Here is a 16,384-nt window from a genome sequence, read left to right on the forward strand (position 1 = left end):
GAGTCCAGGAACTCGTCTTTCTTTGATGTTAGAGTGTTGTAGATTGGAGTCGTAATTCTAAATGTGTTTTTAAGAAAGTTGATTAATATTTTTACTCCTTTACACTTTGTCCTAAAAAAAGTCACGATGTATTCCTCATCTCCATCCAAAAAGTACATTACAATAAAAGGCAATAAAACCTTTTACGAAGGCACAGACAAGGACTGAGTGATGAGGTGTGTATCTGATGGGCCACTGGCGCAAGGGGGTGATGACACACCATATCCAGAGTAAAGGGAGGCAGAACCATCAAATGCAGACAGCCTCCAGCTTCTGAAGTCAAAGCAAACACGATGGGCATTTCCTGCCCAGAACTCTAGGGCATCTATCTGGAGGGCCGTTACAGCAGGAAGTAGGCAACACACGCACACAGTGGAATGAGTCGGAAGGAAGGAGCAAGGAGGCCCTGCCCAGTGCCTGGAAGAAGAGTATGAGGTTTAGGGAGAAGCTGTCAGTTTCCTTCCCCCTGGGCCTGGCTGGCCTAGGTCCCGTTGGTGGTGGGCACCACAGGCATCCCACCACACCTGCCCTCCTTGTGAGGTTGATTAAGGATTGAGCATTCATTCATTCACTGTTAAGTGCATTTGCATTGATCAATCTTCTCTGTGCTGGGTGCTGAAAACATAGGCAATTGCCCTGGTCAGAAGGGTTAGAAAAGGCATTTTGGATAGAGGGGGCGGAGCAACATGGCGGCGAGGAGACGCTGCGAGTAAGATCTCCCATTAAAAAAAGTTAATAGGGAGGAAAAGCGGCAGGTCCCAGTGAGAACTGGGACACGGAAGATAAACGGGTGACTCCAGCAAACTGCCGGAAGAAGAAAGTGGCCATAAAAGAGGACCAGAAGGGAGGAAAGCACAGAACCCTGCTCTCCTCCCCTGCCCACAGAGTCGGCACTCTCCGACCAGCAGAGAGGAGGGAAACAACAAACTAAAACGACCAACAAGAACAAACGACGCAGCAAGCGGGACTGTGAGTGGAAAGGAACTATTGCAGCCACCACACCCCGTGAACGGGAGCTGTGGAGAACCCTGCAGGATTCGCCGCGGCGGTGAGCGAACGGCTCCGGGCGCCATTGGAGAACAAAGAGACTCTGGAGGAGACCTGCACTCAGCCCGGGGCCGGCCGGTAAGCTTGTGCGGAAAAGCGGCGCACTTGGCGCGCTTGAAAAGCAAATGCGGATTGGGATCGCGGCTGCCCAGGTCCCCGCGCCTGCGACCTAGGCTTGCGGGGAGATGCGCGGAGGCCCTCACTGGGGTGAAAGTCACTCACTGAGTAAGCAGGAACCAGGCGCCCAGGCACGGGAGCGGTGCAAAAGGCGCCATTCCCGCGCCACTGAACTGGGCTACAGCCCGCGTCCTGGACCTGAGGGCTTTGGAACTGAGACCCGGGGCACGAAATTCGGGGCGTGGGTTCTCCACGACGGTGGGGCACAAGGCAGACACAGCACCCCAAAGCCGTTGAGGTTTACCCTACAATTCTTGCTCTGTTCCCTGTCCCACGGAGCGGGGTGGGGCGTTGAAAAGCAGCCCCCCAAGGACAATAGGAGAGATTTCTGGCGCCACCTAGTGACCAGAAAAAAAAAGTCACTAACACCCCATAGAACAGGGAAATTTCTTAAGAAAAGACTTCTTGAAAAGGGCAGAAGGCTTCTGGAGGACCCAGTGGCCAGCTGGGAAGTTAGCCCACGCCAGGCCCCTTCCAACCAGCAGTCTGAGCCCACAGAGGGAGAAGGCACCCACGTCCGGGGCAGACCGGGTGCGCAGAAGAGTGTGCCTGAGACCGGATGCACAGGGACTGTGTCCCGCTTCGCCATTTTAGATCAGGGACATTTCTTCAGTAAAGACTGCCTAAAACCAGCAGAAAGCTCCCCCAGAAGCCAGAGATGGCTCCTGGAGGAGCCAGAGGGGAGCGGAGAAGTTCACCCAAGATGCTGGCCAGTCCGAGCAACACAGTGTCCCAATGCATACGACAAATTAGAAAACAGACAGTAGGGAGTAGAAGAACCACACGCAACCTAACAACTCCTCAGGAAAGAAGCACCCCACAAAAGAAAACCACCCCCCAGATTGCAACGACAGTAACTTGGAAGAACTTCTGAGCCTTCCAGAAAGAGAATTTAAAATTGCCATGATTAAAAAAGTGACAGAAGTCATAAAGGAAAACAGTGATCAGAAGAAGGAAATTGAGTCCCTAAAGAGGGAAAACAATGGTCAGAAGAATGAAATTGAGTCCCTAAAGAGGGAAGTAAAAGAAATGCAGGCGATCAAAGAATTAATGGAGGAACTAAAGAACTCTGGGAAAAGCAATGAAAGCAGAATAGATGAAATGGAAGAACGAATAAGTTCTCTTGAAGACACAGAAATAAAAAGAACCAAAACAGAAAAGGAAAGAGAAGTACGAAGGAAAAAGAATGAAGAAAGACTTCGGGAACTATCTGACTCCACGAGGAAAGGAAATATAAGAAATTCCAGAAGGAGAGGAGAGAGATGTAGGAACAGAGAAAATATTCCAGGAGATAATTGAAGAGAACTTCCCAAATGCGAAGAAGGAGCTGAAAATTGATATACAAGAAGCAAGAAGAACACCAAACTTCCACGACGAAAGGAAAAATACAGCAAGACACATAATAGTAAAGCTCCCAAGAATCCAGGACAAGGAAAAAATAATGAAGCTGACAAGAGGGAAGAAACAGATAACATTCAAAGGAAAACCAATCAGGCTGACATCAGACTTCTCTGAAGAAACACTACGGGCAAGGAGAGAGCGGAGGGACATAGTCAACAGACTCCAAGAAAACAGATGCCAACCAAGAATACTCTATCCCGCAAAGCTCTCCTTCCTCTATGAAGAAAGAATAAGGACCTTCCCAGACAAACAGAAACTCCAGAATTTCATTATGACTAAACCCCCACTCCAAAAAAAAAAAATACTACAAGGAATCCTAAAGCCAGAACCTCAGAGGGACGAATAACAATGAAAGAAGACCAAAAAAAAAAGTTATTAAAAGAATAAATAAATAAAATCAAAGGAAAGACAAACATAATGGCAAATACAGATGCTAACATATCAATATTAACTCTAAATGTAAATGGACTAAACTCTTCAATAAAAAGACACAGAGTTGCAGCCTGGATTAAGAAACAAAACCCAACCTTTTGCTGTCTCCAGGAAACACATTTAGCTGCAAAAGATAAAAATAGACTCAAAGTTAAAGGATGGAAAACAATCCTACAAGCAAATGGACCAAAAAAGAAAGCAGGAACAGCTATACTTATATCAGATAAAACAGACTTCAAACTCAAAAAAATAAAAAGAGACCCCAATGGTCACTACATTATGATCAAGGGGACAATACTTCAAGAAGAAATAACACTCATTAACATATACTCACCAAACGAAGGAGCACCAAAATATATCAGACAACTGTTGTCCTCTCTGAAAACAGACATCAGGGAAAACACATACGTAGTGGGAGACTTCAACACACCACTATCAACAATGGATAGATTAACAAGACAAAAAATAAGTAAAGAAACTAAAGCTCTAAATAAGTACCTAGAGCATTTGGGCTTAAAAGACATCTATAGAACACTAAACCCAAAAAAAACGGAGTACACATTTTTCTCAAGCGCACATGGATCATTCTCCAGGATCGAACACATACTGGGGCACAAGACAAACATCAACAGATACACCAAGATTGAAATCATACCAACCATCTTTTCTGACCATGAAGGCATCAAACTAGAAATAAACCATAAAAAGAAGGCAAGGAACTATCCTACCTCATGGAGATTAAAAACCACACTACTGGAAGACCACTGGACTAACGAGGAGATCAAAGAAGAAATTAAAAAATTCTTTGAATTGAATGACAAGGAGGACACCAATATCCTAAATGTATGGGATGCAGCAAAAGCAGTAATAAGAGGAAAATATATAGCAATAGAAGCTCACATCAAAAAACAAGAAAGAACTCAAAGAAACAACCTAATCTCGAAACTCAGAGATCTAGAAAAAGAACAACAAAAAACCCCCAAAACCAGTAGAAGAAAAGAAATAATAAAAACCAAAGCAGAAATAAATGAAATTGAAACTAAAAAAAAATCCAAAAGATCAATGAAACCAAGAGCTGGTTCTTTGAAAAAATCAATAAAATAGACAAACCCCTAGCCAGGCTCACAAAGGAAAAAAGGGAGAAAGCACAAATAAATAAGATCATAAATGAAAGAGGAGAAATCACAACGGACGCAGCAGAAATCAAAAGAATAATCAGTAACTACTATGAACAGTTGTATGGAAACAAGTTCAACAATCTAGAGGAGATGGACAAATTCCTACAACTCTACAATCACCCAAAGCTAGATAAAGAAGAAATAGAACACCTAAACAGACCAATTACAATTAGCAAAATTGAAATGGTAATCAAAAACTTCCCCAAAAACAAAAGCCCAGGACCTGATGGATTTACAAATGAATTCTACCAAAGATTCAGAGACGAATTAGTGCCTATCCTTCACAAACTCTTCCAAAAAATTGAGAAGGAAGGGACAATACCAAACACGTTCTATGAAGCCAACATTACACTAATACCAAAACCGAATAAGGACAACACAAAAAAGGAAAACTACAGGCCAATCTCCCTAATGAACACTGATGCAAAAATCCTCAATAAAATTTTAGCTATCAGAATCCAACAATGTATCCATAAGATAATTCACCACGACCAATTAGGATTCATTCCAAGGACACAAGGATGGTTTAACATCTGAAAATCAATCAACGTTATCCAACACATCAACAAAAAGAAATATAAAAACCATATGATAATATCAATAGATGCTGAGAAAGCTTTCGACAAAGTGCAACACCCATTCATGATAAAAGCCCTTGAAATTCTTGGGATACAAGGAACATACCTCAACATCATAAAGGCCATAAATGACAAGCCAACAGCCAGTATCATTCTCAATAGTGAAAAGCTGAAAGCAATTCCATTAATATCTGGAACAAGACAAAGATGTCCACTCTCACCACTGCTTTTCAATATAATACTGGAAGTCCTAGCCAAAGCACTAAGACAAGAGAAAGACATACAAGGAATCCAAATAGGAAAAGAAGAAGTCAAACTATCACTATTTGCAGATGATATGATAATATACATAGAGAACCCCAAAAACTCCACAGAAAAACTAATTCAACTCATCAATCAGTTCAGTAAAGTGGCAGGATACAAAACCAACATGCAAAAGTCAGTAGCCTTCCTATACACAAACAATAAATCTGAAGAAGAAGAAATAAAAAAAAATCCCTTTTATTATCGAAACAAAAAAAATCAAATATTTGGGAATAAATCTAACAAAAGAGGTAAAGGACCTATACAAAGAAAACTATAAAACACTGTTAAAAGAAATAGAAGATGACACAAAGAAATGGAAAGACATCCCCTGCTCATGGATTGGAAGATTAAACATTATTAAAATGGCCATCCTACCAAAAGCAATATACAGATTCAATGCTATTCCAATCAAAATTTCAATGTCATTCTTCAAAGAAATAGAACAATTATTGATGAAATTCATATGGAATCACAAAAAACCCCGAATAGCCAAAGCTCTCCTGAAAAAAAAAGAAGGAAATGGAGGCATCACACTCCCAGACTTCAAACTATACTACAAAGCCATAATCATCAACACTGCATGGTATTGGAACAAGAACAGACATACAGACCAATGGAATCGAATAGAAAATCCAGAAATAAACCCACAGATTTATGGTCAACTAATATTTGACAAAGGAGCAAAGAATATGCATTGGAGCAAAGAAATTCTGTTCAATAAATGTTGCTGGGAAAACTGGGTTGCTACATGCAAAAGAATGAAGCTTGACCACTACCTCACACCATACACAAAATCAACTCAAAATGGATTAAAGAACTAGACATAAGACCTGAAACCATAAAATACATAGAAGGAAATAAAGGGGAAACACTACGTTATTTGCATATCAAAGACATCTTTACAGACACATCACCCAAAGCAGTGATAGTGAAGGCAAAGATCAACAGCTGGGACTACATCAAATTAAAGAGCTCTGCACAGCAAAAGAGACAATAACAAAAACAAAGAGAAACCCCACCAACTGGGAGAACATTTTTGCACATGACACTAATAATAAAGGACTGATCACAAAAATCTGCAAAGAGCTGATGAGACTCAGCAACAAAAAAGAAAATAATCCAGTAAAAAAATGGGCAGAAGAGCTAAAAAGAAACTTCTCTAAAGAGGAAATGCAAATGGCCAACAGACATATGAAAAAATGTTCAACATCACTTGTAATCAGGGAAATGCAAATCAAAACTACCATGAGATACCATCTTACACCAGTGAGAATGGCACATATTAAAAAAACTAGCAACAGCAAATGTTGGCGAGGTTGTGGAGAAAAAGGAACTCTCCTGCACTGCTGGTGGGAGTGCAAACTGGTCCAACCACTATGGAGAGCTGTGTGGAGATTTCTGGACCTACTAAACTTAGAGCTTCCATATGATCCAGCAATTCCACTCCTAGGTATTTACCCAAAGGACACAGAAACATCAATTCCAAAGAACACCTGCACCCCTATGTTTATAGCAGCACTATTTACAATAGCTAAGCTTTGGAAACAGCCCAAATGCCCAAAAATAGATGACTGGATCAAGAAGATGTGGTACATATATACCATGGAATATTACTCAGCATTCAAAAAAGATAAACACATGCAATTTGCAGCAACATGGATGGCGCTGGAAGGGATCATGCTCAGCGAAATAAGCCAAAAAGAAAAAGAAAAATACCGGATGGTCTCACTTGTAGCAGGAATCTAGAAAACTTAAATAAGGGACCAGGAAAAAGAATAACTATAAGAAAGTGAAAATCAAAATCAACAAAAAACTATGAACCAGAGACACTTTTTGGGGGTGGGGGGCGGGAGGGGAGGGATTGGGGTCAGAATGGGGGTTTGCAATTGTATGGGGGAATATAAAAATAAATTTATTATTTAAAAAAAAAAGAAAAGGCATTTTGGAGGTGTTTGAAATAGACATAAAGGACAAAGAGTAATGAACTTGGGGTAAAATTCCAGGTAGAAGATGAGATATTCTGAGCAGGGGAAGACGCAAGGATAGGCTCAGAGTGGGAGAGTTCTGGACACTCATGGTGAGGATGGAGGCAGTGGCACCATGGGAGGATAGGGAAGGGGGCTGGGTCCAACCTGCCCTGAGGAGGAGACTGACCCAGGACTTGTTGGGGTGGAGTGGGAGGGGAGGGGTCAGGATGATTCTTGGGTGTCTACACAGAGAAGCAGGAGCCAGAAGTTGCCTCCCTGCCATGGGGAGTGCAGGACAGCAGATCAGGGTGGTGCTTGGATTTGGCTGGAGGTAAGGAAGGGGGAGACTTTAACATCACAGGGGAGTGAAGCTATGGTGGTTGGAGACCATGGAGCGAGAGGAGAGGAAAGGGCCAAGGGCAGAGTCAGTTAAGAGGCAGGTGGAGTCCTGTGGAAAATGCAGAGGGGTTGGAGATATGGGAGGAACATGGATCAGAGGGGAGCCAGGAATACTGATACTGGGAGTCAAGGAAGATGGAGGTCAGTGATGACTTTGGTCGAACTGATCATGTTGGTGGTGTGACTGTGAAAAGAGACTAGAGGGGCTGGGGAGAATCAAAGGCAAGGGGAAGCACTTGATGGGGGATGGTGGGGGCACCTCTTAGGCAAGCTCTACTGGGATATGAAGACTGTGTGCATTTTGGGTGACATGGAGATGGCAGGACAGAAAGTGACAGGTGAGTCTGAAGGTTGAAGGCTCTGAGAAGGGATGGATAGCCCAAGTCTGGGAAGGAACGGAGTGAATGGAGAAGGGCACCCTGTCCAGAGGGGCCCATGATGGAGCCCATGGGCTGTGGAATCATCATCAAGCCCCATATGAGGAGGTTGTTTGGAGTGGGAGTCAGGGCTTAGAGTTCTGAGGCTGATTTGTGGGGTGTGGGAAGGGCATCAAGGGGGCAGTCTCTGGAATTGTGGGTGTCAATCCTGGCACTGTTGTTTCTATGGGCAGTGGGTGGAAGTGGCAGGGCGAGGACGACCTAGTGTTTTGAGAGGTTTGGGGACTGGCTGCGCTGCCCTGTAGTCAAAGGCAGATTCAGATTTAAATTTAGGACCTAAGAAAACAAAGGACTCACCGGGATCACCTCTTCTTCCAGGCTTGCCACGTCGTCCAGGGGGGCCTAGACCAGAAAACAAGGAGGAACTCGTTGAGAGAGTTGGTGGGCTTGGCACATGCTGCCTGCCTATACACCCAGCCCAGTAACCACATCCTGGGGGCAGCCTATTGGCTGGTACAGGGCAATCTCCTGCCCTCCCTCACCCTTGCTCTCCAGGCCTCTGCTGATAGCTCATCCTCACCCTCCTCACCCACTCATTCAGTTATTCACTTATCTGTTCATTTATTTATTCACAAGTCCTTCCCCAATCAATAGGCATTACTACCTAGAAACTCAGAAGAGTTGGCAGCTGAGAAACTTCAGACTTGTGAGAAAAATTAGGTGTCAGGTGGGACTTAAGTTACCTTATCGAAAGCCTAGAGGAATACTTGCTAATACTCACTAAACGAAACCAGAGACAACACGCTACATAGGACACTCCCTGGCGTGTCAGATGCTTAAGCTCAGTAGTCACCAGTACTAGCCTGTCCATCTGCTGTTTTTCCTTTGTTTGCTAGAGCCTTCTGTACATCTCTCCCCCATGTCTCCAGGCCAGGGAGATGCTATAAATTTCTCATGATTTATTACAGAGAACTTGCACACCAAAGCACATTCTTTTTGGTTTCCAGCCCTCTGTCCGCACATTTTTGTCTTGCTGATTTTATGGTGCACACTGGGATGCCTCTGCCTTTGACCACCTGCCCTGTCTGCCCCTGAGACCCGAGTGACAGTGCCGCTGAAGGAGAGAGTCCTGGGTAATGGAAAGACAGGAGTCAGGTCTGGTACTCTCCCTGCTCTGGACCTAGCCTTCAGCTCACAGTGGGACCTGGGAGTAGGGGTTGAGGCCTCACTTGGGTCCCTTCTCCAGGAGCTTGTGGACATCCTGATGTCCCTTTGCTTCCTCCTTCTGCCTCTGTCTTCACTCTCTCTGTCTCTTACCCCTCATCTTCCCTCATGTTTTCCCAGGTGCCAAAAGAGACAGTAAGAAGAAATGAAGTGTATACACTGAGTAGCAACTTTCTTTTAAAGATTTATTTTTATTTTTATTTATTTATTTATGCATACAAGAACTGGGGTGTAGGCCAGAGGTGTGGGGGGTGAGAGGATTCACCAGAGACAGAGTGGGAAGCAGAACAGGCAGACTGACTGAAATGCATTGCTGAGGGGAGCAGCGGGCGAGACAGGAGAGGTCTGCTGCACCAAGTGGGTCAGCTCCCTAGCCAGGATTGAACTTGTGCTGCAGGGGCCAGGTGACAGCTTGATAGCTGAGACTTTTAACTCTTGCACCATCTGGGAGGCCCTCAGTTGCAATTTAAAGTATATTTGACACCTTGTCTCTGATTTCACTCTCCCACTGCGCCAGGCCCTGGGCTTTGTCCTAAGGCAGCAGAAAGGCTGTGGCTGTATTATAGGCATTGGTCTTTGCTGTATAAGTTAACCTGAAATCCCCTCAAAAATTCCCAGAACAACCACAGAGGAGAGGCCATGACTCAGGTCCGAGGCAGATGGTTTACTGAAAAATTAGAGTGGACGTGTTTCCCTTTTCCCGTAGTCTTTTTTTCAAGCAATAGGCAGATCCATTATGCGCCCTTGAGCTGGGGACTGGGACAGGATAGAGAAGCAGCAGCAGCCCAGGGGGGAGATTTCTGAATTTATTGTTAAAGGGGTGTCCCAGAAGGGGAGGAGGGAGAGACTCAAAAAAAGAGAAGAAACTTCTCTGGGTGGGGAGGGGGGTCTTCTTGGTGCTGTTAGACCACAAAATCTTTGCAAGTCTGGAGATGAGGTGAGAATGAATAGCCAGCCTTGTGGACCTGGGGCTTGAGGTCAGGGCAGTTAAACAAAACGAAAACATTATGAACATGCTATTTACTACACCCCTGTATTTATAATTAAAACTTAAAAAAAAATTAGCCATTTTTAAATACTGCAGTGTTAGTTATATGTATACTGTCTTACAGTGGATTTCTAGAACTTTTTCACCTGACAAAATTTGAAATGTTTTTTCCATTGAACATTTCCTCCCCCTCCCCCATTCCCTGGCAACCACGATGCTACTTTCTAAGAGTCTATTTTAGATATGTCACAGAAGTGAAATCACACAGCATTTGTTTTAGTGTGTTTGGCTTACTTCACTTAGTATAATGTACTCAGAGTTCATCCACACTGCAGCACATGTCAGAATTTTCTTCTTTTTTAAGGTTGAATAATATTCCATTATATGAAGAGATTACAGTTTCTTCATCCATTCATCTGCTGATGGACCCTTGAGCTGCTTATAATCTCTTGGCTGTTGTGAAAATTGCTGCAAGGACATGGGCGTGCAAATATCTGTCAAGATTTTGTCTTCAGCTCTTTTGGGTCTATACTCACAGTGGGACTGGTGGGTCATATGATAATCCCATTTTAATATTTTGAGGAACCGTTGTACTGTCTTCAATACTCACTATTTTATATTCCTGCTAATGGGGGGCATAAGGGTTTTAATTTCTCCACATCTTCATCAACATTTGTAATTTTCTGTTTTTTTCCTTTTGATGGTGGTCATCCTACTGGGTATGAGGTGAAATCTCATGGTTTTGTTTGTATTTCCCTAATGATGAGCAATGTTGAGCATCTTTTCAAATAGTGGTTGGCAATTTGTATATCTTCTTTGGAGAAATGTCTATTCAAGTTTTCTTAATTGGGTTGTTTGTTTTGTTGTTGATTTGTAGGAGTTCTTTATATATTCTGAACATTAACCTTTTATCAGCTAAATAGTCTGCAAACACTGTTGAGTGTTTTCTTTGCTGCACAGAAGTTAAATTTGATGTAGTCCAATCTATTTTTGCTTTTGTCACCTTTTTAACTTTTTGATTTAATTTTAACCTTTGGGTTACTGCTGTACAAGTTGGGTAAGGGCCCAACTTCATTCCTTTGCTCATGGATATCTCATTTTTCCAGAACATTTTGCCAAAAAGACTGTCTTGTCGCTATTCTGTAATTTTGGCACTTCATTGAAGATGGTTTGACAATATGAAGTGATGTACCCAGAATTTTGAGAGCAGAGCTCCCCACTCTCTCCAGTTACAGAACCCCTGATTTCTCCTCATACTAGATTCAGACCTGGAGTTCTGTGCTGGAATCACCCAGGAACCCCACTATGTTGACCTGGGGAGGCCAAGGTGCTGGCACCCCATAGTAGATGATTCCTCCTTACATTATTGTGGGATTTAAAACTTATGAAGTACCTCTGGGCCCATGATCTCAGCTGAGCCACTTGGCCATCTGCCTCCAGACAACCCCACAAGGTGTTTTACCAACATCTGAGGCCTATTGTGGCCAAAATGCACGCCTGATTTGCTGGCTGCTGAGTGGACTGACAGTGTCTGAGAACTGTGTGGGGCTGGCCTGGTGTTTGGCCTTTTCACCTCTTGGTGCACACGTGTTTTCAGGGTCCGGAACCCCACGGGCACCACTGGCATCATGCTCTTTCAGTTGAGGGAGGAAGAAGGCCTAGCTTCTATTCACAAGGCCCAGCAAACCAGTCCTGGCTTCTGGGCTCTTGCCAGGCCACACAACTTGTTCTCAGCTGAGCAAGGCCACTTGCCTGGGACCCCAGGCTGTGGTGTGGGTCCCAGCAGGAAAGGAACCCTCAAGTGGGAGACTAAGTCAGGCTCCTCCTGGATCTGAACCTAAGGCATCACCCTGGTGTTCTGATGGTCATTACTGGGGATGATATAAAATTCTCCATCTGGGCAACTGAAGCCAGATGAAGATAATTGCCACTGCTGAGGTGGCTGAACAAACGGATGTGTCTGGGTGGTTTTCCTGGGTGGCATGTTCAGGAAGAAAGCCCAATGAGGAGGAGGCTGGCAGGATGGGCAGTTGTCTACGGCCTTTGGGGGAGCTCACAGCAGGCATGAAGCGGATCCCCACTGTCGCTGAGTGCACAGGGCCTGCGGGGCTGCAGTCCGAGCAGGCTGAAGAGGACTCCCAGATGGAAGGGACATATGGAGAAAGAGAGTGAGGCTGCTGCTCATGAACCCTCTCCAGCGCCAATCCAAACCAAATACTGGAGACTCTGTGTGAGCAACTCACAGACCGGTAGCTGGTCAGCTGCTTATTCTGAGACCCACATGCAAGTGTTCAACTGTCTCTAGGACAATTCCATTGGAAGGCAACATGTCCAAACCCAAGCTTCCCTGCCAGTTCCCCACATGCTCCCCCTGTGTGTCACCTACGTGCAGGTACCACCTGTACTCACAAAGCCAGACTGGCACCACCTGGGAGTTATCCCTTTGCACCCACCCCACCTACACCCCAACTGAGACCCCTTCTTTTTCAGCATCAGGCACTCTCCCCACACCCAGTCTCCCCCTCTCCAGCCACGCCTGATTTCCTCTTCCTAACAGAAGGTGCGGCAGGACCTGGTGATGCTTGCTGAGGGAAGGAGGTAGGGAGGGAGGGCATGGATGGGTAAGGAACCGTATCCCTCTTCACCATCTCTTCACCATCTCCCGGTGTCCAGCTGGAATGGCCGCCGCCCGCTGCAAGGATCTTCACCATTTTCCCCTTTGCCCCACAACAAACCACTGACCTCGGTGTAAAATTCCCATGGGAAAGTCCCATGTTTCTGATGATGAACTTTTGAAATTTCCTTTGAGCAAATTCTAGGTTAGTTGGTTTTTTTCTTTTCGGTTGTGTTTAGGGAAGAGGATAATCCACATTTTCCCACTTTGCCATGTTGTAGGCCAGCGGGCCGCCATTCTCTTTAAATGTCCACTTGAACAAGATCCAGGGCTTCCAAGAGACACAGGGCTACCTGGTTTGATGGGCACAGGCAACTCAGATTGGGGTGCTTTCTGCCCTCCTTTCTCTTTCACGGAGAGGACAGAGGTGGTAAGAGCAAAGGGAGGCCCTGGAGGAGGGGAAGTGCCATGGCTGAGCTTCATGGTGACCGTGGGGTTCTCCCGCCGCTGCTTTCACACATGGAGAGGTTGGGCACACCTGAGGCCTGGCCTGGAGGACCTGTAGGTGGGGAAGGGAGGAAGTATGGGCTGACACAAGTTTCCAAATCATCACATACTGAGGGTCGGCCACGGGTAGCAACCTTGTTTCAACATCTAGCAGGCACTGGGCGGGCTACTCATCTAGCAAACATGAACTTGGGAGCCTTGTGCTCCAGGCTGTTCATCCAATGAGCTTGTCTACCACCCTGATAGCCCTGTGAAGAAGGTGCTGGATATAGAAGGCCTAGCAGGCAGGTCTTGGGGAGTCCTTAATGATATGTTTGTGGCTCCTAAGTTGTCAGAATCACCGACAGGCAGCCTTGACAGAGAGAGAGGTGGTCCCTCTGGGTCAAACAGCAGAGCAGACAGGGCTGGGTCAAACAGCAGAGTAGACAATTCTCTACCTAGGCTGGCTCTGCCCAGGGCATCTGGGCCAGCCCTGCAGCAGATTGCCCTGGCCTCCTGGGGCTAGCCAGGCCCTGGCTTAAGCTAAGATTATGTCTCCAAACAAACAAAACAAGACCAACCCCCCAGCTCAGCGGTTTGCTCTGGAGCTTTCTCCTGGTTCGATCCATGTTTTCTTCTTCTTCCTTTCTATATTGGGAAAACCCTTCTGCCACTCACTTAGACACTCAGCTTGTCTTAAGAGGCACCTAGGAGTCTGTCCTCATCACCCGCTCACATATAGACAGGAACACTGAAGCTGTGAGAGTGAGGGTAGTTTTTGCCTAGGATGCAGCTAGAAAAATGGCCCCAGTAGAGAGTCAGCAGAGGGTGAAGACCAGCTCTAGCCATTCTCCCCACCTCTGCCAGGCCTCCCACAGTGCTGGGTCAGGGGCTGGCAGCTGCAGGATCTGGTGCTTCATAGCGGGTGTGCCAAGGTAGAATCTGTGAAGCTTTCTTCCAGAGGCTGTGGGCAGCAGATACCAACAAGGTGATGCCGGTGCAGGAAGAGAAAAGACAACTGATATAGAAGCTGCTTACTTAGAATGACTTACTTAACCTCTCTGAACTTTAGGTTTCCAACCCATGAGGGTAAATGTTTAGGGGTGGTGGCAACTGCATATGCTGATAGAATTGTTTAAGCAGATGAACCAGCAGCTTGGGGGCACAGAAGAGGTGTCTACTTAGGATTCCAAGAAGTGGCTGGCTGGAGGGTCCTCTGGGCCATCAAAATCTGGGGCTTTGAGGTAAATAAGTTGCTTGCCCCCAAGGTGGGGAAAGTCTGAGAAACTTGGCAGCAGGACCACTTCAGAAACTGGGTAAAGTGTGAGTTGTCAATTACACCCTGATCTTGGGCCTACAAGGGCAAGGCCAGGCTTTAAAATAGTTCTGTCTGTGGGGCCTCCATGGTGGTGCAGGCGGTTGAGTGCCGCACTGTGAAGCTGTCCACAGCCTCTGCAGCGTGGGTTCGATCCTGGCCGGCTGGCGATAATCCCACATGGCGAGGCAGACCTCTCCTGTCTCTCGCCCACTGCTCCCCTCAGCAGTGTATTTCTTCAGTCTGCCTGTTCTGTTCCTGCTCTGTCTCTGGTGAATCCTCTCACTCTCCTGTGCATCTGGCCTGTACCTGGGTTCTTGTATAACAATAAATAAATCTTTAAAAAAAAAAATGTTCTGTCTGTGGACCTGGGGATCACGATGCAGAGTTTTGAGTAGTCTGGGAACAGGAATTCTCAATGAAATCCTGAGGTTTGAGGCACAGCATGTGCTGGAGAGGGCTCTGGCTTGCTGCTAAATGACCCTGGATGCCTTCAACAACCATCTGCAAATTAAATAGCTCCAGGGAGGATGGTTTTCTCAAGCACTTTTTGAAGCCAGACAAAATGGAACCATATCTAACTCATAAAAATCTCATCTCTGGTTAGGATAGAGAACTTGTACCACTAGCTCCAAAGGGGGACCCCAAACCCCAACAGACTCTGTTGGACACCTCCTCTAATACCTGCCTTATCAGTGTCTTCTCACAAGCCAAGAGACACCTGTCCAGCTGGCCTGTGTAGGGGCCAGCCTGCCCAAACTCCTTCCTCTATCTCTTCTCCTGGGTGCCATCGATCACTCATCCATGGGTCCCTCTCTATTCCTTCCTTCTGTCAGTCCCTAAGGCCAGGGGCTTTTGTGCAGTTTATCTCGTGGAACCTACATACAGTTGTGGAAAATAGTTAAATCCTCTTCATTCTTTTCTCCTTTAGAGACTGGGGAAACTGAGGCCAAGAGAAGTCAAGAAATGCTTCCTGGCCTAACAGCTAAAAGGTGGGAACAACCCAAGTGTCCACCAACAGGTGACTGGATAAACAAAGCATGGTATAGCCACACAGTGGCATATTACTCAACCTTTAGAAAGGAAGACAATTCTGACACATGCTCTGTTATGGATGAACCATGACAGTATTATGCTCAGTGAGATAAGGTAGACGCAAATAACAAATATGGTATGAGTCCCTGCACAGGGGGTACGGAGAGTAAGAAATTCACAGAGATAGGAAGTAGGATGGTGGCTGCAGGGGGCTGGGGGCAGGGGAAATAGAGAATTGTTGTTTAATGAGGATTATTTCAGTTTTACAAGATGGAAATGTTGTGGAGATGGATGGTGGCGCGATGGCTGCTTGATGAAGTGAACACACTCAAAGCCCTGACTCACTTAAGAATGGTTAAATTGGAAAATTTGAAGTTAAGTGGATTTTACTATAATTAAAAAAAGAATAAGAGAAATGCTCCCAGGGTTCCAGTTAGCAAGCCCTGGCCTCAGGGTGACCTGACAGAGACCATGGTGGTGCTGCCACCACAGCCCAGGACTGCAGCTGGAAGTTTGTTGAGAACCTGGCACTGTGTAATCACAGGGACAGAAGTGTTTGGGGCCACACAGTCAGGAGATGGCAGAACAGGGATTTGAATCCAGGACTGGTGATTCCAGAACTCCTCTTCTAGTGTCCTCAAATGCTGTAACCAAGGCCAAGCCCTTGCCACCATCCCGGATGTGTCCAGAGGCTTCTGTGGCCCTCAGACCTGGTCCTTCTAGTGGATGTTGGTGGTCCCTATATCTGACCCTCTTTCCAGAATTTTGGGGAGGGAGTGTGGGTGAGGTGGTTTGAACCCTCCCAGATCCTTAGCCTGGAG

General features: G+C 45.7%; 1 protein-coding gene across 1 annotated transcript in view; it reads right to left on the reverse strand.

The window, feature by feature from the left end:
• Positions 1-16,384, reverse strand: part of COL23A1 (collagen type XXIII alpha 1 chain) — a 395,499-nt gene that overhangs the window by 73,494 nt on the left and 305,621 nt on the right. Inside the window, exon 3 of the mRNA XM_054690972.1 lies at positions 8,259-8,303. Within this exon, the coding sequence (XP_054546947.1) occupies positions 8,259-8,303 (45 nt within the window). The remainder of the gene's footprint in view (positions 1-8,258; positions 8,304-16,384) is intronic.

This window comes from Talpa occidentalis, unplaced genomic scaffold (assembly GCF_014898055.3).
Source record: "Talpa occidentalis isolate TD23 unplaced genomic scaffold, MPIMG_talOcc4v2.1 talOcc4.9, whole genome shotgun sequence".
Classification (NCBI taxonomy): domain Eukaryota; kingdom Metazoa; phylum Chordata; class Mammalia; order Eulipotyphla; family Talpidae; genus Talpa; species Talpa occidentalis.